Source organism: Crocodylus siamensis, chromosome 11, assembly GCF_052110815.1.
Source record: "Crocodylus siamensis isolate JL-2025a chromosome 11, ASM5211081v1, whole genome shotgun sequence".
In the NCBI taxonomy this organism is placed as follows: domain Eukaryota; kingdom Metazoa; phylum Chordata; order Crocodylia; family Crocodylidae; genus Crocodylus; species Crocodylus siamensis.
The window spans coordinates 9,006,448-9,026,834 of NC_143405.1; the positions used below are offsets into that span (position 1 = coordinate 9,006,448).

General features: G+C 42.5%; 1 protein-coding gene across 2 annotated transcripts in view; it reads right to left on the reverse strand.

The window, feature by feature from the left end:
* The window catches only part of GPR107 (G protein-coupled receptor 107), a 62,848-nt gene extending 44,366 nt beyond the window's left edge, over positions 1–18,482 (reverse strand). For both annotated transcript variants that reach the window (XM_090021562.1, XM_090021561.1), the window contains exons 1-10: positions 18,355–18,482; positions 9,415–9,540; positions 7,577–7,627; positions 7,207–7,295; positions 5,992–6,146; positions 4,173–4,207; positions 3,597–3,653; positions 2,683–2,793; positions 1,815–1,948; positions 250–325 (exon numbers count right to left, since the gene is read on the reverse strand). In XM_090021562.1, the coding sequence (XP_089877688.1) occupies positions 250–325; positions 1,815–1,948; positions 2,683–2,793; positions 3,597–3,653; positions 4,173–4,207; positions 5,992–6,146; positions 7,207–7,295; positions 7,577–7,627; positions 9,415–9,540; positions 18,355–18,456 (936 nt within the window). In that variant the 5' untranslated portion in view covers positions 18,457–18,482. The remainder of the gene's footprint in view (positions 1–249; positions 326–1,814; positions 1,949–2,682; positions 2,794–3,596; positions 3,654–4,172; positions 4,208–5,991; positions 6,147–7,206; positions 7,296–7,576; positions 7,628–9,414; positions 9,541–18,354) is intronic.
* Positions 18,483–20,387: the final 1,905 nt, after the last annotated feature.

Below are 20,387 nucleotides of genomic sequence, written 5' to 3' on the forward strand. Positions count from 1 at the left end.
TTAGTACAGGACTCTTAGGTTGCAACTCTGAACACGTGGATTTCAGTGGTGAGAGAAGTGAGCCCTACATAAACAGTTTAGGAAGTGCTTTGAAATCTCTCATTAGGAAAGGCAATATAAATATACATGCTCCATTTCCTCTGATACAGCTTACCCCGGCTCATTTGTTCCATTTCCCACATACTTCTCTTCCACCTCCCCGTCATCCATTCCTGCCCCGCAAACTCCAAGAGGACATACTATACATACCGCATGGAACACTAAAGACAGAGACTTTGTAAAAGGGAGAGCTGCCATTAGCCAGTGAATCTTAAACACATCATTCCTGCAAAAAGGAGACAAAATGGCATGAAGTAAGAGCTCCTACAGGAATGCTAAGGAAACATCCATTTGAGAATAGTATCCTATATAAACCCCAAGAACAGCTACACCCTGACGTTACTATTTAAGTTAAAATTATGGCACAACTTTATTTATTCTGAAGTTAAGCAACAGTCTACAGAGCCGTTTAACTGGATAGTTTCAATATTTATATGCAGTATGTACTTCTGCAGCAATACCATCTTAAATAGAGCCCTTGAATAAGGATCAGAATTAACTTTAAGAAATTTAAAAGTTAGCTTACACAGATCCCCAACACATGCAGCCATTTATATCTGGTAGAGAGCTATAATTTGCCATCCTCATGGACCCCATGGGAAAGACATAGCTGAAACATAACGGCTATGAAACAGACACTCTGTTTCACTAATAGCAAGCGTAGTTTCACTGTGCATCTGGTCTAGCAGGCGCACAAGCCTTAACCCAACAAGCCTGCTCCAAGTGGTAGGCATCATGTATTATTCACGTCTAACAAATTTAGTTCTTTTCATTTTTAAAGCCATTAAATTGCTAATTATCCACATTATATCCCTAAAAGAATTAGCAAATCATTATCTTCACACTGCAGCATTCCAAGCTGAGGCTGAGAAGTGAAGTGCTTTTACCAGTTTCACTAAGCATGTCACCGAAAAACCAAGAGCCTGAAACTTCTAATTATATTCCTGAACCTGTATTCTAACCATCAGCAAATGCCTCAAATAAGGAAGCTTTGCGCCTTTTACTTATGAACAGGGATCCTGGTTTTCTCTGTTTAAAAATCACAAATTTTCCAACTAAAACCCTCACTAATTCTCTGATTTAAAAAAACCCCAAAATCTGTGTTTTTCTTCTTTAAATAGAAAATCCGAGTTTTTTCACAGCAAACAAAAAAACGGGATCCCTGCTCATGACCATCATTACAAGATCTAATTATTCTCTCTCATTCATAATGACAGGTTTTTTTGTTAACCCACACAGCCAAAGGATTTAACCACAAGGATAGTGGATATCCATTTCAGATCTGCGGCAAATAATTAATACATTAAAATAAGGAATAAGCCTTTTAGATTCCATTCCTCCTTCAGTATTATGGCCACTTCCTCACTTTTGGAATTTTAGAACCTGAAGCGTGACCTCTAGAGAGTGGTTTAGCTAAAGGATATCCTCCTCAAGTTCTTTCAAAAAAATAAAAATAATGTTCCAATTAGCAAGTCAAAGGGCCATTAGGAATCCCCCTCCCCACCCCCCAAACTCGTATTTATCTAGACACTGTTGCACTCAAATGGGCAAGACTTTAAAACCACAAAGCTGTCTTATTGTAATACATAAGAGGCTGCATCAAGTGCATTCGGATGGAGTGCAGAGGAGGAAGAGGGGCGGGAAACAAAGCAAACAGTTTCTCAATCTACCTTGTTCTTATTTGCCCTTGCACTGCAGAGAAGGAGTTTGTTTACCTGCGCTTACGGAGAACATGGATCCACACAGTCCCAGAAAGGAAGAAGAAGAGCGCCATAGAAATGTAAAGCTTTGGAAGTGGAATCTCATCTGCTGAGAGATAACTTTCAGGATTCTTTTCAGTGATCTCTATCTGAACGGATACAAAGAAATGATAGGGTCTGTAGCTGAATGAGATTTTGATCACCACCATGAAGCTAATTATTGGAGTCCCTGATCACAGAGTACTAGTTTACAATTCATATTCCTAAAGTGGCATTGGCAACAGAAGTAAAGATTCTCTTGCCTCCTCCCCCTGCCATGATAAAGCTTTTCACCCTGAAGAATCCCAGAGCACTTTGCACACAGGAATCACGTCACTGGTATGCAGCAGCTATATGTATAAGGTAGAGTCAGAAAGGTAGAGTATAAATCTCCTAAACCACTGTTTTGTACAAGGAGAGAACTTTAGAGTTTGAGCTCGACTGCAAGACCTCACCTGTTCAAACCACAGTCCACAATTATGTAAAGAAAAAAAAAAAAAAAGAGGTATTAACAGCGATTTTGAATTAATTCTTGCCACAGCACATCACAGCTCTAAAGACTACACCCAACCCTCAAAGTTTTTATATTTTCAGCTGCTTCTTCTGGCACTGAATTTCTTCCTGCTGTAACATACCTGATGTCACAGATACTTCCTGCAATGATGTCTGTGCTGAACAGTACAATTGAGGATTTTTTTTTTTTTTAAAAGATGCTCCCTGCACATTCACCTGCTTTGAACCAAAAGCTGATGCTCCTATGCTGGAGTAGCATGTTTTCATCACTTGATGCTGTTAATTAAGTGAATGCATTAGCTCTTGTGTATATGTTACAAGCAATACTCACATCAAGGCTAAACAGGAGCTGATCACTGGTCTGCATATCACTGCCAACACACTTGTAGAAATAAAGGTTGTAGAGACCTTCTTGCTTATCAGAGCTGATGCTAAAATTAAACTGAAAATAAAAACAGAGAGAATCAGCAGGTTTGTAAGAAAGAACAGAACTGCTCTGGTGTTAACACTCTCTACTGAAGCGTGAAAAGTACTTGCAGTCATTTAGGGTCAGATCTCCCCTTTGCACAAAACTCACTGCATATCAGAAAGATACCATTAATAGTGTCAAAGTACTTCAGACGCATCAACAATGTACTAAGCTCCTTCATGATGTGCTCTTAAATTCAGACCCACCAACTAAAGGAATCAGTTTTACTTTACTTTTTCCTCATACGATACAATGTCACGTAATGAATATTCAAAAGATTAGGGCAGAGAGACAGGATCAACCTTGAGGCTACATGAACTCATCCACCTCCCAAAACACCTTTTCCCACCAACAGTTGACAGCATTTAGTTTTTTAGACAAAAACAAGTCAAAAACAGCATTAAGGTTAGCCAAATGTGTTAATTTGGTCTCCCTTAACAACAGCTGCCACCTAAATTTTTTGTTACAAAGACAAACCATAGCTTTTTTCATTAGAGTTCTCTATATTTTTAAGCCTCTAATTACACAGAGCAAGTTTTATTACCTTCTGCCTAGCAAACGAAACAGCATGGGAGACCCAGATCAGAAGGGCAAGTGCTGGTTTACAAAACCAGCTTCTACACCTATATCCTGTAAAGAATGAACTTTCCGGATCCTCCTCTTAAGAAGGCAGCACAAACAAGGTCTTGTAACACAGCAGCAGACTTACATTTTTTAGCAAGAGAGAAAGATAGTCCTTTTACATTTTCAGAATGAGGTGCCGACTGAAAACATACCTGGAATGAAACTGTTCCTTTATCATTATGAATAGGGTGTACTTGTTCTATTATGTTCTGGTGGAAGAAGAAGAGAGAGCCAGTTACAGTTTTGTTTAAACAGATAAATATTGCAATTAATTATATTATATACCATGTCTTTCTAAATGTGTAGATCAGGGGGTCCCAATCCCCAGGCTGTGGGCCATGGCAGGTTGGCTGCCAGTCTGCAGTGCGGCTGGCTGCCCAATTGGAAGTGGCTGCGGACCGGCAAACTGCGGCTCCCCAGAACGGGGCGGAAAGGCGATGGCTACTTCCACAGGGCCCGTGGCAGTGCAGGGTTTGGTGCACCTGCCCCCCTGCCTGGGGGGTGGAGGTATCTTTACCCATCTTCCTGCCAGAAATTCCAGCCACAGTTGGCTGTGACTGCTGGGCCATGGCATAAAAACTTTGGAAACCCCTGGTGTACATATTACATTGCTTCTATCCTACATCAGTCTGAAAACATTCTTATTTTTTACTTCCAGTTTGTGTCTGGACGATGGCCCACCCCTTTCCCTTTAGCTTACCCTAAAGGTCTACTAATGTTTCTCTTACCTGAGCTGCTGTTGTACTTCGTTTGAGCTTTTTGCCTAGAGAGAAAGAAGCGGAACAAATTCAGACACTGTTTGCATTAAAACACTCTCACGTACTGCACTACTTTCTATTTCTGCCTGGCAGATATACTGATGACTTCTAAGCTCTCCTGCTGGTTTGCCTGTCAGTTTTCAAGTGGACTTTAATTGTAAGAGGAAAGTCTCCTCCTCAAGCACTTTTATTAATTCAGGACTGAAGCAGTGATGGATTTCCCACAGTCTCACACCTCCCAAGGAATACTACTCAAGGGGTCACAGTTTCAGCTGCGATGTCCCTAGACTATGTCCCAGTAAATGATCAGAAGTTACCCACTAGCCAGGGGCAGGCAATTATTTTGGACAGAGGGCTGCTTACTGAGTTTTGGCAAGCAATTGAGAGCCACATGATAGGCAGCCAGGGGCAGAAAAATATTAATTTTCTAAATTTTTAGGAGCCCTGCGGACTGGATAGAATGGCCTGGCGGGCCGCATTTTGCCCACCCCTGTACTAAACCAAGGTTGAGGCCTTTCCCCCAACAAATGCAACTTCCATTTATAGTCTAGAGTTCATGGATATGCTTTGATGGAACATAACAGAGTCCTCAGTCCCACCTGAACAGAACGCATGAGCAACTTTACAGCAGCTGTGATTAGTAGAGTAAGAATTTGGGGGGGGGGGTGGTGTAGAGTGAAGCTAAAGCTTGAGAATACTACAGCCAGGCAGCCACTTCAATCCACTAAGACTAGCCTTGAGCATTTTTTATTTTTTTGCCTGCCCACAGACAGAATACCACAAGCTGTTTACAGGGAATCTCATCACAGCAGGTACTACCAGTTACAGTCACCACTGCTGAGGATTAACTCAGAGGCACATATAGCTTTAGTGCCTAAGAGTGGTTGCTGCTGCATTGTTAATGAGTGGCACAGACTAGGCATCTACCTAGTCCCAATGCTGAGAAAACCACATCATTGGATTCCAGAGGCATGATGTTCTGTTGAACAACAGTCACAGGCTTAAGCATATAAATGGTGCTGAGATGGGTAAGTGTAGAAGCTAGTGTGCCAAGTATTGCCTTGGAGGGGATATATGACTGGGAAATCAAATTAGAATTAGGTCCCATTAATTTCAAAGAGAAAGTTGACCTCAGATTATACATTCTCATCAGAAAATGCATAGGAAAATCAAGACTGTGGAGTATTTTTTTGATTCTTTGTGTGGGGTGAGGGGCAGGGAAGGGAAGTACGTTCATGACCTATTCAGGACTGCTGCTGAATCATCAAACCCTCCTACTTCATAAATTGAGAGTCAAGAGCAGCTCTCTCTTTTTACAACAGCAGTTTGACAGGATTTCCAGCTGCCCCATCCCTTGGGCCAAGCTTAAGGGAGACCCAGAATGTCAAAGGGGGCTCATTAACAACGACAAAACTAAGAAAGCAAGAAAGGGTCTCACATATACTGTGCTGATATACAAAGCCTCTCAGAGTGGCCAATGAAGACCATTGCATGACATTACTGTGGCAGAAACCAGAGAGTCTGAATTGCAATAGCAAATACAAGGGGACAGAATTCATCAGCAGTTTCACCAGAGCTTGGACTCTACAGCAACATGTTTTCATCCATCAGATGAGAGATTCCAGCACCTTAACCAGAAAGGTTCCTACACAGGAACCTACAGCTAGCACTGGGGCCTGGCTGGACAACTACAGGATTAAGTGACTCTGTCGTGGCCAAATGGCTACATGTGCATGGAATAGAAATGCTGGCAGTGGCAGCACAGCCTACTTTGTTTTAACAGGCTCACCTTGGTTTTCAGGATTCTGGCTGCTCTCCCCAACGGCATGCTCAGAGTCACTGGCTTGTTCTGAAGTCTTAGTAGCTTCGGAAGTATTCCCTTCTGGTGTGAAGAAAATTTTAGGCAACTGAGCAGCAGCTTCTGGAGAGAACCTTACTTTCACACTAAAACAAACAAGAGGGGTCTTGTATGAAAGACAGCAAATGGGACAGTCAGCAGCAGTTTATTAGGCATAGTTGTGCACAGGAAAACAGACTGCCTAACACAGTAAAAAGAATGGATAAAGAAGCTGGGTGGCGTTTGGACTAAAAGCAGGGAAGAGAGTAACATTCAACTTAGGGGACACACTCGAGAAAACTACCCACTAAGATGGCTTTGAAGACAACTTCCTCTGAAACAGTAGCTCCTGAATTCTTTAAAACATATTAACAAATTTCCTGTGTTATTTAGAGTGAGGAGACCAAAGACTAACCCAAAACTGTTACCATATGAGACATGAAGTGAACCTGCCAATAAAAGGGGCCCTGAAGAGTTACAGCAAGTGAACAGTGAAATAATTTCTTCAGTTTTGGCAGTTTTAGATGTTACAACTAATAACAGTGAAGTCTTTCACACAGAAAAGAATACAATTTTAATTTGAACAATTGTGGAGAGTGGGCAGTGCCACAGGGAGACAGGGAAAGGAATACTTGCATTACAAGATATGTTTGCTACAAGCATCTCAAAATATGTTACAAGTATTATGTCTTAACACCATGTCAGAAATATCATGTCTTAACCATTCAGTAGTAGGTACATATCTGATTCATATAGAAAAGGGGGAATTGAAACAGGATTTTAAATAGTTACATGAGAACTGTTTTGTTTTTTTTATTGAGCAAGTGACAGCTTTGGGAATAGAACCTAAGAATCCAGGTTCTATTGCTTCTAACTATTAAGGCAATACTTTTTATCCAGGAGAGAGAGAGAGAGAGAGAGGGGGAGAGGGGTTTAAGATAGTACTTGACAGTAGGACTGAAGCAGATCACAAAATGTTATCAGTTCCCCTTGGCTTCTCTAATGTCATGCATACTTGCAGTAAAAATGGCAATACAGGCAGAACAGTTTTCCTACATTTTCCAACTAATGCTGACTTTGCTAGATTGATCTGTAAGTGTGGAAAATAATATACAGAAATGAGAGAGACAGAGCACATGCTGAAGTCTTTTTCTGAGTTTTACTCACACATCATTTTTGAGGTCGAGGAGTAGAAGAACAACAGAGACATCCTGCTCTGGTGTTTTTTTCAAGATACAGTAATCCACTTCTTCATCCTGACAACGTAAGAGCAAAATATCTCACATCTGCCCTCCTGTTAATACCAGAATCTCTAAGTGGCCCGTTGGGCTAAAAAAAATTGGGACAAGACCTACTCAAAGCAGCAGATAAGGCCAGTCTATTGTGATGTTAACATCACACCACCCATAGAGTAATTTAGATTAATGCGTAATCCTTCTCCATCAGTTCTTGGAATGCTGCTGACCATGGGAACAATTTTTAGAGAGTCTGATTAGTCTTCAGTCTATATACAGAACCTGTACCCCTTCAGTCTTACCAGGTAAGTGTAGAGTCCATCATTCTTTGTTCGGTCCAGAGTGAATCCTACCTAAAAACACAAGCATTTCAATGTCACTGTTGCATTAAATCCAAAGCTGAAATTCTTCAGCACCAAAAGTCAAATCACCAGATAGATGGAGACAGTACTTCCACCTAGCTTAGTTTATTTCGAGGCAGTTACATTTGAGGTCCAGGAGTAGAAGAACAGAGACACTGGGTTGCCTATGTTATTTGCCACGTTGGGTACAGAACCTACTAATACAAATGGATTTGATGCTTCATCCAACTAAACTAAGAAAGAAGGCTGTCAGCACCTACACTGTTTCAACTCAGCCAATAAATTCTAAACCAACCAACCAACTCAGCATCTCATTAGCTTCTCCAAATTGAGGCTAAGGGGATCATTCATATTTTAATCCGCTGTGAACTTTTTTTTTACTACCTTTCAAAATCTTTTTGCTGAAGGACATCACGTGACTTGGGGGGTATAGAAAAATAAAAGCAATAAGGAATTTTTTCCTTTTTTACCAGTTCCATTTTATATTTAACAAGGCTGCATCAACAGACATTGCATTAACAGCCCACCTTGCATCAACAGACATTGTAGTCACTGTAAGTTTCCTAAATATTAATCCATGCAATATTTAAAATGGTATAAGATACCAATTCAGTTATCCTTCGCGTTGGGAACTTATCAGTCCAGTACAGCAAACTATTTTGTGATGTTGTTTAAAAGAACAGTAGCTCTACTGAGAAAGCCATGGTAGAGGACTGTTTAGGAAACCATGAGATACCTACTTCCTATATAGATCAATGGAGAGCAAGCGAGTTAGAGCACACCATAAAAAAAAAAAAAGGATGTTACAGTAACTTGCCAGAAGCAGAGACAGACCCATTTACTAGTATAACTCTACCAGGATATCCATACTGAAATGAATTAAATCCCAGTAGTGGGTAGCAGCCATTATAAAGATCAAATTAAGAAGTGAATCCTAATCAGAGTCAAGATAGTGAATTAAAAGGTTTTTTTATACAAAGCAGAGTACACGCATTAACATAGAGCTTGGTCAATCCACAAGCAGCACACACTGAGCAGTTAAACAGAAGTGACAGATTTCTCTTAAGAAAACTACTGGAGTGGGAGCTCCCACCCTTGTTTAATACTTGTTACTTCCATTAGCATTAAAGGGAAGGGTCTCATTGTTAGAAATATTATTAGGAATGCATAATGAATAGAGTGTTTTTAGAACTGCACAGTTTGTATCTCCGTACCTGATAAAAAGAAACACTACCAAGGACCCTTTGTGCTAAAGAATCACTCCCTTTGCCAATTTGTCAGCCATTCTTACACTAAATCACTCTCAACCCTCATACTCCCCCAGTCTCTCTCTGCTTTTTATCATGTAGATTACAGAAGTTGTAATTCAATTCACTGTGTCCTTGAAGGGGAGGGATATTTCAACTTTTGGTGACCTAAGGGCTTTTCTGAGCATGCGTAATTAGCTAATGCATATATGCCTATCCGCCCCGCATACTTAAGTAGTTAATTATAATGGACATGCAACGTATGAAGTGACGTATTTACATATATGTTTGTATGAACCGGAAATGAGTTGTAAGAGTTCCTGTTTCTGCACACGTGCCCAGGAGAAGGGGATAAAAGCCAGCTAAGAGTTTTCCTCGGGGGTAGAGTGGTCTTTTGTCTTCACTCTGACCCTATTTGCAAATATATCCTTTGTGTTGCTAACAATGTGTGCCTGAGGAATTATTATTCATGAGCCTCCAAAGAAACAAACTGCGATTTTCATATCATCATTATGCACACAAGTCACTTACTGCTAGGTTGTTTTTGTCGTCAAGGACTTTAGGTCCTTTCAGTGAAAGACTGCTGACATTGACCTTCATTAAACCATCCTTGAAGAAGCCAAACGTGTTGAGGTGAACTCTCTGCCTCACATCATCCTGCAAGAGATGCAACAAGCAACTGTTAGCAACAATGCAAGTTTCTAATATACCAATGGGGGGAAAAAAAAAGAAGTTGGAGAAAAAGTAGGGGGGAAAAAAAAAGTCACAGCATCTCTATCAAGTGTTAACTCAAAATGAGTGATGGGTCATCCACTCAGGGGGGCCAAATACAAGTCAGCTTTAAATCAGGATCCTTATTTTTTCCACCAGTAATAGCTCAGCTGTATTCAAGACAAAGATTAAAAACAAATCTGGAGATGATATTGTTTTGGCACCACTGCCAAACTTAATATTGGTACAAAAGCAAAAGCTGTCAGTAAATCAAAACTGCTACTGTTTGAACACTAGCTGTTCTCTCTGAAAAGCAGCTGTCATTCCAGCAGATTAGAAAGGAACTAGTTTCCTCAAATTCACTTGCCTAGCCAAAGCCCAGCTCTCATTTAGATGCCTTATAAGCATCACATTCTCCCAGCATCTCTCTCATGTTAAATAGGCCCAATGCTCAGATGATCAAATACCTGGGATGCTGGAGGATGTGGCACAGGCAGTTTTATAATTAAATTCTTTTCCTTTCAAATACTGTAAAGCCCCAACTTGTCACTGAGAAATAAATTAATGAGAATACTATCTTTTCAGTGAGATGTATAAGAAATATATATATAAAGTAATGAATACTGGGGCCATGCAGAATCCAAATGCACTTTAAGAACAGAGGTGTCAGCTCTAATTAAAACATCAAAATTCAGCCCCAGCTAGCTTGGTCCTGCATACATAAACTCCACCTGGAATTTTATGTGGGGTGTTTGTGAGCCTCTAAGCCAAACTAATACTGATGCAATTCAGCTGTGGAAGAAGGGTCCTTGTTTACACTTTGCAGACCGAAAGATGGAAAGAATGCTTAGGTGGCTAAGCACATCACCATTTTCAGATGACAGGCACTGAATATTTAAGTATTATCACTGGGGATGCCACATCATGGACAAAGAAGGTCATGACCCTACCGTGCATCATGGATGCATCTAGATTAACATGCACAATCTGGAGGTTCTTAGTCTCAGAAAACTATTGGGAACCAGAGGGAACTCAACAATAACAGAAAATAAAATAAAAGGAAATAAAGGCTAATCAATGAGGAAGCTTTTGCAGTGCATTTTACTTGTTCAAGCTTTTGTGGAATGAAAACAGGACTACTTACTGGCATAATGAAGGGTGTGTGGACTAGGGAGTTTTTTTCTTGCTAAAGAAAAATCAACAGGTTGAAAGTGAGGCAAATTTCTGATAGTGCAATAATCAAAGATGTATTAGACTATGGAATGCTCTTTCCTATTCAGGGAAGCACCATTCCTCAGCAGTCTAAAACTAACCTGAAAAGGGCACTGGAGGAGTCAGCAGACCATACAGGAATTGCAAGAGGTTCTTTTCTCATACCCCCCACCTTTAATTTCTATGAAACTTGTTTGAGATCTCAATTTAAAAATACCTTATATATAACTACCACCACACATGCATACCCTTACACAAATAGGCAACAAAAAGGTAACCCAAACAGAATTAGGTTACCCTTGTAAATAGCCAGATGGTCCCTTCAATATTCTAAGGAAAAAAAATAGTGACACATGGTTCACAGCAGATGTTCTGTTTAACAGATTATTATACTTGTGTTCTCTCTTCAGCTTCTGGGTCATTTATACACTTGAAAGAAGAATCCAGATGGCTCTTCTGGTACCATGCGCCATACAAGTCTTAATCCAATATACTCAACCAATGCTGTTTATAATATACAGCCAAATAGCATATTGTGGATAAATACCTGTTGGGCATCCGGGGGGGGGGGGTAGGAAAGAGGCCATTTTACAGGTATTTACTCTTGCAGTGTTCCAAGCTCTTGGGCTTGAAAGGACCTTCAGGACCATCCAGTTCAACCCCACTGATGCATTGCAAGGTTCTTTGCAAAGTATTTGCTTGCAGCTCAAAAAGGTTGTTTGAAAAATTCAACTTAGACCAGCAGAGGCCAATCTTTTTACCATGTGTACCACTGAGCAAGCCCTACGCACTTTCTGAGTGCCACTTCAATCTTGTTCCCTTGCCCAACCCATCACTCAGCTTTCTGCTCCCTGCCTTTCTGCTGCTCTACTTTCTGCTCCCTGCCCACGTGCCACTGTGCTTTCTGCCCAACCTGCTACACACAGAGGTTGCCCATTTTGACTTAAACTATGCTTAACCTGTACTGTGTTTTGGGGGTGTTGGTTGTAGCCACATTGGTCTAAGGACATAGGTAGACAAGGTTCTTCGGGTAAACATGATAACTTTTATAAGACCAACTAAATAGTTGGATAAATTGTTCTTTGCAAGCTTTCAGATATAACAAGCTGCTAGGAAAAAGGGTGTTTGTACCCAAAAGCCTCCAAAGAACATTTTTCCAACTATTTAGTTGGCCTACTAAAAGACATAATTTATCCAAATAACCTTGTCTGCCTATAACCTGTACTATGTCATCTAACACACATTAAAAGAGAGGGTCAAAATATTGACTATGGTAGGGACAAACAATTTTCTCCAACTTAACCAACTTCAAGTACTAACCCAACTTACAAACCCAGTTAACAGGTTTGCAAGTTGAAGATCTCACACAATGTGTCACTGTGCCTATTTGAAAACACTTGCAGACTACCCACACACTCGGTATGCATCAACAGTTTAAAGATACACAGATGTATTAATATTTATCTTGCCTTCTCCAAAAGGATGAAGACTCACTGAACAAGTTCTCATTACCAATTATACATCATCTGATTTAAATGAGGCTGTTCAACTATAAAACAAGGGCAGAATACAGTCTTGTATTTACAATTAAAACAAAACTATTAGAACTAGTAAAAAAAAAAAAAAAAAGGTGGCACATTGTGTATTGTCAAATTCCAAGCAAAATCCAATGTTAAGTGGGCCACAATGAAGGATTTAGAGCTCAGAGCTGCCACCATCCACCCATAATTCATAAGATGGATGCAACAGGGTAGCCGACAACTTTAATAATCATAGAGTTTAGAGCCAGCCAGCCCTTTATTTATCAGACCAGATGGTAAGCTGTTAACTGTTCCCTGTAAAAGGCTGACAGGGCCACAGGAAAGAGCTATAGAAGGTGACAGGCTCCTAATGTCAACTCCAAACACAGACACTGAAGGCATGAAGCCTCTAGAAGCAGCAGTGTCCAGGACGGGCCATAAAACTGTTCTGTATGATATCAAAACTTAGGCAAAATGTAAGAAGTACAAAACCGTATCTTGCCAGAGATATGGGCATGCCTGAAGCCCCTGCCTAGTCTAGAAAACAGGCCAGGAGGGAGCTTATGATGATCTGGGAAAGTATTCAGTTGAACATTTGCGTGCAACCTGGTTAAGAGACATGACATAAAAGACTGCAGGTAAGAATAAATATCTAGAAAGAGTAACAGAGCAAATTACTAAAAATTTGGTCTCTTACAATGAATTAAACAGGGTAAAGTCCAAAAATACAATCTGGAAAACATGTCAAGGAGGACAGGTTTGGTTGCCTCTTGAGGGCCAGTAAACAGCAACAATGCTGAAGGTAAGTTACACTGATTAATTTAACAGCTACCTTAACAACTGTTACATTATAGTTTCATAGTTTCATAGTAGCTAGAGTCGGAAGGGACCTAGGTAGATCATCTAGTCCGACCCCCTGCCTTGGCAGGAAAGAGCACCGGGGTCAGATGACCCCAGCAAGGTGCTCATCTAACTTCCTTTTAAAAATCCCCAGGCTAGGAGCCTGCACCACTTCCCCTGGAAGCTGGTTCCAGGCCCTAGCCGCCCTGACTGTGAAGTAGCGCCTCCTAATATCTAATCTAAACTTACCCTCCGCCAGTTTGTGACCTTTATTCCTGGTCACTCCTGGCAGCGCACGGGGTTAGGTCTGGGTTAACACCACATCACAAAACTACTATCCTACTTTGTGTACCAGAGAGTTTCCAGGGTTTTATGACAATGGTAAGCCAATTATTTCAGCCCTAATTTGCATCAAAGTTGACCACCTGCCGAGACATAAAGGCCTCATCTGGAAATATTTTTTATCCTGAAATAATTCAATAGAAGGCATGCAAGAGATATTTTAGTTCCTGATATTGTGCCAGCCAATCAACATAATATTTTGAAGACTTGTCAAAAACAATGATTTTTATCTATCTATGGTTCATTTAAAAAGTGATGCTTGGTCCTTACAGAACAAGACAAGTATGTTCCCAGATACCATTTAATAGTTGATGAAATGTGTTTCATGATATAGAAAATTGGAAGTGCAAACAAACCTAAAGGGCTTCTCTAGAAATAGACTCTACACTTCAGTATTTCCATTAACGTGTTAATTTTCAAAACAGTTCTGGAAATAACTATTTCCATGTGTTCCAAACAATAAACCATGCATTTTCAGAGTTTTTCTACTCTACCAAAGATTCCACACGCGTTTACAGACAGAAAGTAGGAATGCCAAAGGAAAACTTTGCCGAAGGAGACTACTAAGGTAGATTAGCATTTCAATAATGAAAGTGTGTGCTTATCTTGAAAGATAGGACTGCCTTTGTAAACTAAAACTGTTTTTAAATGAGCCAGCCAAAAGAAAAGATACCATTTTCTAAAAATAGGAACCAAGATACCAATGCTTTCAACTAGAAAACTGAAGGCTCTGACAGCAGGAACTACTTTTCATCAAAGCACATTAGTTATTGAGACATCAGTATCTGGCTTTTCTAACAAGCTATATGACAATGACTTGCTTAAGGAAGTAGAACAGCAAAATATCCAAAACCGTGGTCTTTATCTTGGCAAACAGCATAGGCATAATTATAGGCATCGTGAAGTTAAATAGTTGGTAGGAGCCAGGTGTTCACATAAGAGCTGGAAACCAGATTAATTATAAGTGGAAGGATTGTTAAGTGGTCAACTTCCTCTGTAAACCCAAGGCTTCAAAGGGTGCCAAGCACTTCTATTTTTAACTTCATTTAGAAATCATTTCCATAATTCTCAATATTCCTGCCATGTTCTATCAGTATCCTTAACTTGCCTAGCATGAGAATCTGAGTGTGAAAACCCAGGCAACTGAGCAGGCTCAGGAAGGGAACAATGTAATCGTTTGGAGTCTTACTGCCTGAAGGACAAATACTAAACATTAAACATCACAACACTCGTGGGGCTCTGGTGTGGTGCCAGAGGACTGGAAGAGGGACAATGTGGTTCTCATCTTCAAAAAGGAGAGGAAGGAGGACCTGGGGAACTATAGGCCAGTTAGTCTTACCTCAATCCTGGGTGAGTGTTTTGAGAGAATTATTCTGGCACATGTTCACAAGGGGCCAGCAAGGGAGATTATGCTTAGGGGCAACCAACACAGGTTCATTAGCAGCAGGTCCTGTCAGACCAACCTGGTGGCCTTCTACGACCCGGTCACCAAATCCTTAGATGCAGGGGTAGCACTGGACATAGTCTTCCTGTACGTTAGGAAAGCCTTCTACACTGTCTCTCACCCCGTTCTCATTAAGAAACTGGGGGACTGTCGTGTCAACACCTACACAGTCAAATGTGTTGCCAACTGGCTGGAGGGCCGCACCCAGAGAGTGGTGGATGTGGGCAGTAGGTCCCCCAGGGCTCGGTCCTCGGGCCCGCACTGTTCAACATCTTCGTCAGTGACTTGGATGAGGGGGTAGAAAGCACCCTGTTCACATTTCCTGATGACACTAAGATGTGGGGAGATGTGGGCATGCTAGAAGGGAGAAATAGGCTGCAATCAGACCTAGACAGGTTACAGGGATGGGCAGATGAGAACAGAATGGGATTCAACACCGACAAGGTGCTGCACCTGGGGAGGAACAACCGGCACCATACCTACAGGCTGGGAACTCCCTTCTCAGCAGTGCAGAGGCAGAAAAGGATCTTGGTGTCATCACTGATGCCAAGATGAACATGGGCCGGCAGCGTGGGGATGCAGTCAGGAAGGCCAACCACACCTTGTCATGCATCCACAGATGCATCTCAAGCAGATCCATGGAAGTGATCCTCCCCCTCTATGTGGCACTGGTCAGGCCGCAGGTGGAATACTGCATCCAATTCTGGGTGCTGCACTTCAGGAGGGATATGGACAACACGGAGAGGGTCCAGAGGAGGCCACTCGCATGATCGGGGGCAGCAGGGCAGGCCCTATGAGGAGAGGCTATGGGACCTGAACCTGTTCAGCCTTCACAAGAGAAGGCTGAGGGGGGGGGAAATCTAGTGGCCTGTTACAAACTAGTCAGAGGGGACCAGCAAGCATTAGGGGAGTCCCTGCTCCCCCAAGCACGACCAGGAGTGACTAGAAATAACAGTCGCAAGGTGACAGAGGGCAAATTCAGATTAGACATCAGGAGGCACTACTTCACTGTCAGGGCGGCTAGGATCTGGAACCAACTTCCAAGCAAAGTGGTGCTGGCTCCTACCCTGGAGGTCTTTAAGAGGAGGCTAGATGAACACCTTGCTGGGGTCATTTGACCCCAGTTCTCTTTCCTGCCATGGCAGGGGGGTGGACTCAATTATCTGCTCAGGTCCCTTCCAACCCTACAAACTACGAAACAACAAAATTACAGGTCAAGTCTTGTAGAAAAAGTATATTCTTTCGTCAATAGAAAAAGTGCTTATCTGAGAGCCACAAGCAAGTTTTTCTTTCCAAAGCCTCCTGTAACAGATCTGAAATGCTAGGCTTCTCACAGAAGCCCTAAACTAGTAGAAGTGACAGAAGCAGTTTAGTTTCAAGCTCCTAATAGTGCAAGGCTGACATACATGGTCTTTGAGCACTGCTTATGTTAAAGTCAGATACATGTGCAGCTTTCAATCCCAAGGCTACGAAAAAAGTGAAGTGGGGTAGGCTCGCTACCCTTCCCCAGGCATAACATAAGTAGGGAGAGCCAAGGATGGAGCTGACATCCTAAATGAACTCTTAATTTTAAGTGATGGAACCACATAGTCACAGTTTCAATATGAATATTATTTCTGTAAAGGGTGTCTTCTCTAAGTTTTCAAATTAAGAGAAGTCTCAAAAAGGTCAGTGTATGCAGGTTGTGCTTTTATCTCCTCACACACTCCTTGTTAACTCCAAGCTACTACTTTCAGTCAACAGCACCCCCCTCTACTGAATTTGATACTGAAGTCATGAAAGCTGTCTGCTTCCCTTCTACCAGATTTAGGAGCCTATTGCAGCAGCAGCAGTCCTTCACTTGAAGCACATTAGCTAGCCTCTGGACCACAATATTTGCTTTCATTTTGTACAGTAGGATTTGTAAAGAAGGTATCATTGGATGCAACCTAATGGAAAAACAATGAAGGTATCAAGGATTCAGAAAAAGAGTAGCAACACATACTATACTCACAGCCCTATGAGAAATGATGAAGTATGTTCTGGAAAGTAAGAAACAAGAGCCTATGTTCTGTGTCCATAAACAGGCACCCAATCAGCATATGCAAGTCACAAGCATTTAAAAGGCTCTGCGTCCACTCGTTAAGATATCTTGACACTGGTCATGAGTGCTAACCTCGTCAATTGAAATCGGAACACCAGCTGTGTATACCAATATTCAGCCTGGGAAACACACTACTGAGAAGCAGAATGCTAGACACACTTGGGTTTTAATCAATGAAAGCCCTTGAGTAGTCATGCTTGACCTGAGATTGAAGCACTTAATGCAAAAATAAGAAAATAAATACAGAATGCGAGAGTCTAGTTAGTTCTATTCCAGTCTGGAAATAAGGTCCAGTCAGTCTACACTAGTGGGTCCTTGCCCTAGCGAGCTACACGCTTGCAGCTCAATGTGTCATATGGACCACACCCACACAACTTATTTCTTGTGTATCCATTTATCAGGATTTCACACGGGCTGCAGCAGTGCACTAATTGGGCCATGCGTGGCCCGAGGATTGAGAACCACTGGTCCAGACCTACTGCAACTTCCTGTTTACAGTAAAGCAATATCTCTGGGGAGCAAGTTAAAGAACTGCAACTTTTCCAAGCGTGATTTTAAGCCTTGTGAAAAAGTTAAAACAACAAAGGCAGATTTTGCTTCAGGCTTCCAACTCATCAGAAGAACTTAAAAATATAACCTCAATGCAACATTTGTATAGCACACTTCGTATTTTTATACCATACGCATCTCATATTTCTGACACAGGACAAGTCGACGGCTGATCTGACAGCGGAGCCACGCAGCCCCAACTCCCAGGGTTTTGCACCGATCTGCCTTCTTTAGCCACCAAACCTCCGGCAGAGCGACTTTCTCCCATACCACAGGCAAGCCCATGGTGATCAGGCTCAAGACAACACAACGTTTTTAGATGCACGCACCCAGATGTGAGCTTTGTTCTGGTTTTCTGCATTTGCCAAGAGGAACGGCACAAAAGCAGAACTGTTATCTGTGTGCGTGTGTGTGTGTGTGTGTGGGGGGGGGGGTCTTCTCTTGATGGTTATCTCCAACTAAGGTTTGCCTCCAAAGGAGGTGGATTCAAGGGGGTGTTTCGTGACCACGGAAGAGGCAAACCATACCTGCACCCACCATGGGACCTGCCTCTGCTCAGCCGTGGCTCCCAAGCAGGCCCAGGCCATGAACGGCGGTGTTGCCTGCCCCTAGCGACAACGACACTCGGCCCAGCTCTTTCAGCAGCTGAGTCTTGCGAGGGGGTTTCCTTTTAGGGCTTAGGGGCAGCCCAGGAGAGGGGTCGCCCGCGTCGGGAGGCGCCCCAGAAGCAAGGGGCAAAGGGAAGGGCCCCCGCGCGCCCCGGGCCTTACTCTGAGCGTGAGGTGGTGCACGCGGCCGTAGCCCCATCCCGCCCACAGCGACAGCAGCACCAGCGCCTTCCACAGGGGGACACACCAACCGCAAGCCGCCATGTTTATTCCAGCATCACCAGCCGCTTCCCCGCCCACTTCCGGGTTCAAGAGTCACACCACGTGACTTCCCCGCTTCCCTTCCCCAGTTGGGCAAGGGGAAGTGTGCGCATGCGCCTGGGCCCCGCTGGGGGAGGGCGGAGTGAGCACTAGCGGTCGGACTACCTCTTCCCCGCCCCTCCTGAGTGGCCTTTAGGGCTGTGTGCGCATGCGCTTAGGCTGGCTTTTGTGTGGGGCGTGGTTGCTTGGAGATAGGCAGGGGTTTCGTCTCATTTAAAAAAAAAACAATGTAATTCAATTTTTTTTTTTTTTAATCCTTCCTAGCACCGTCTCGCCTGCCCAAGGGTGATTTGGCCTCTTGGTCCCACTGCTGCTTACCTCCCTGGGTACTTGGCTGCGGTGTCATCTCTGCCCCTTAGACGAATTTTGTGCTGCCCTCCTGGGCTTTCTCCCTCTGCACTCCCCAGGGTTGGCTCTGCAGCCTGTATTCTGGCTTGAGGGAGGAGGCTGAAATTGGTTGCTTATTCTTGGTTCCTTTTTCAGGCTCCTCGCTGAGGCGGGTTTGAGGCCTGGACAGCAGCGTTGTGTGGAGTAGTCCAGCGCAGGGGTGCTCGTTCGGCCTGCACGGCCGCGTGGGGTCTGGTCCCAGCATACGGGGCTGGATGGAGGTGGCATAGGAGCCCCGGGGCGCACGGCAGTGCAGGGTCCAATTCTGGTATGTGGGGTCTAATGCAGCCCTGTGCTGCTCTTGTGGCCAGGAGGTTGAGCAGCGCTGGCCTTGTGTGCCGGTGGAAGTGAAAACCCGCTTTCCCTGACTGACCACGGGCGAGAAGGACATTTCTTTCTGTGTACTGCATATGTGCTTTTCATCTACGTGTTCTCAGATAGTCCAATCTCTCCTTTTTTTTCAGACACTGTGCATCAGTCAATTGAAGCTCTCTTGTTTGTTTTTAAATGCCTAGCTTAGTTACAGGCTTTGCGTGAATTTTTAGGTTTCAAACCATGAGGAAATGTCATAACCGTTATCTTTCAGACGGGGCATGTTCAACCTATGCTGAAACTTGAAAGTCTCTTCGGCCTGCTCTTTCTTCATCCATTTGGTAGCTCCTGTTGTTGTACACAGCACGTAGGACTATTGTAAGTGAAAGGAATTAAAAGATACCTGTCTTTCATCCTGGTTGTTTTACCTTGTGCATTTGATAGCACTTTTTTTAATATTCACGTTTGCTAGTTTTCATCCTGAGAGGGCTTCTTAATGTTTCCAGCACTCACTGAAGAGCTGAGGTGTTAGCCAACTAACTAACCACAAGTTAAAGTAAAAAAAACAAAAACAACACTTCCACATAATAGTAAGGAAGCAGGAAAACTCTTATGTTCTGTGGTTAGTTAAAAGAAGTTAAAAATAATTGCTTCATCAGAAACTGTTTCTAAAAATCCCATAAAGTAACAAAAAGGCTTTTCTGCTGTTTATTATAATTCTTGGGTGGTGTTTGTTTCTTGACAAGATTGAACTGGGTCTTGAAGAGAATGTTACTGGTTTCACTCGTTTTAATTATCCAAAGGGAGAGTAAGATAAGCGAAGAGAAAACATACACAGTGAGAATTACGTTAGCTTTTAAGAATTCTTGTGGGTGATATCTTTTATTGGACCCACTGCATGGTTGAGATAGATATGGAGAAGCTTTGAGATACTTCAGATCCCTCCCTTAGGTATCTGGTATAGAAGCAGATACAGCAGTTAAGTAGCAGATGTAACAAAAGCTTATGTAAAACTCCGTATGTCCCTTGAGAACTATGTTTTGTTTCTGCACAAGCTTAGGAAGAAGATGACACGGTGTAGACTGGCTTTTTTCTTAGATTTTAAGACTTTTTCACTGTTAATTCTCTAAAGCATTGCTTGTAGTGTTGATAAACATCTTACAACAATTGTTTTT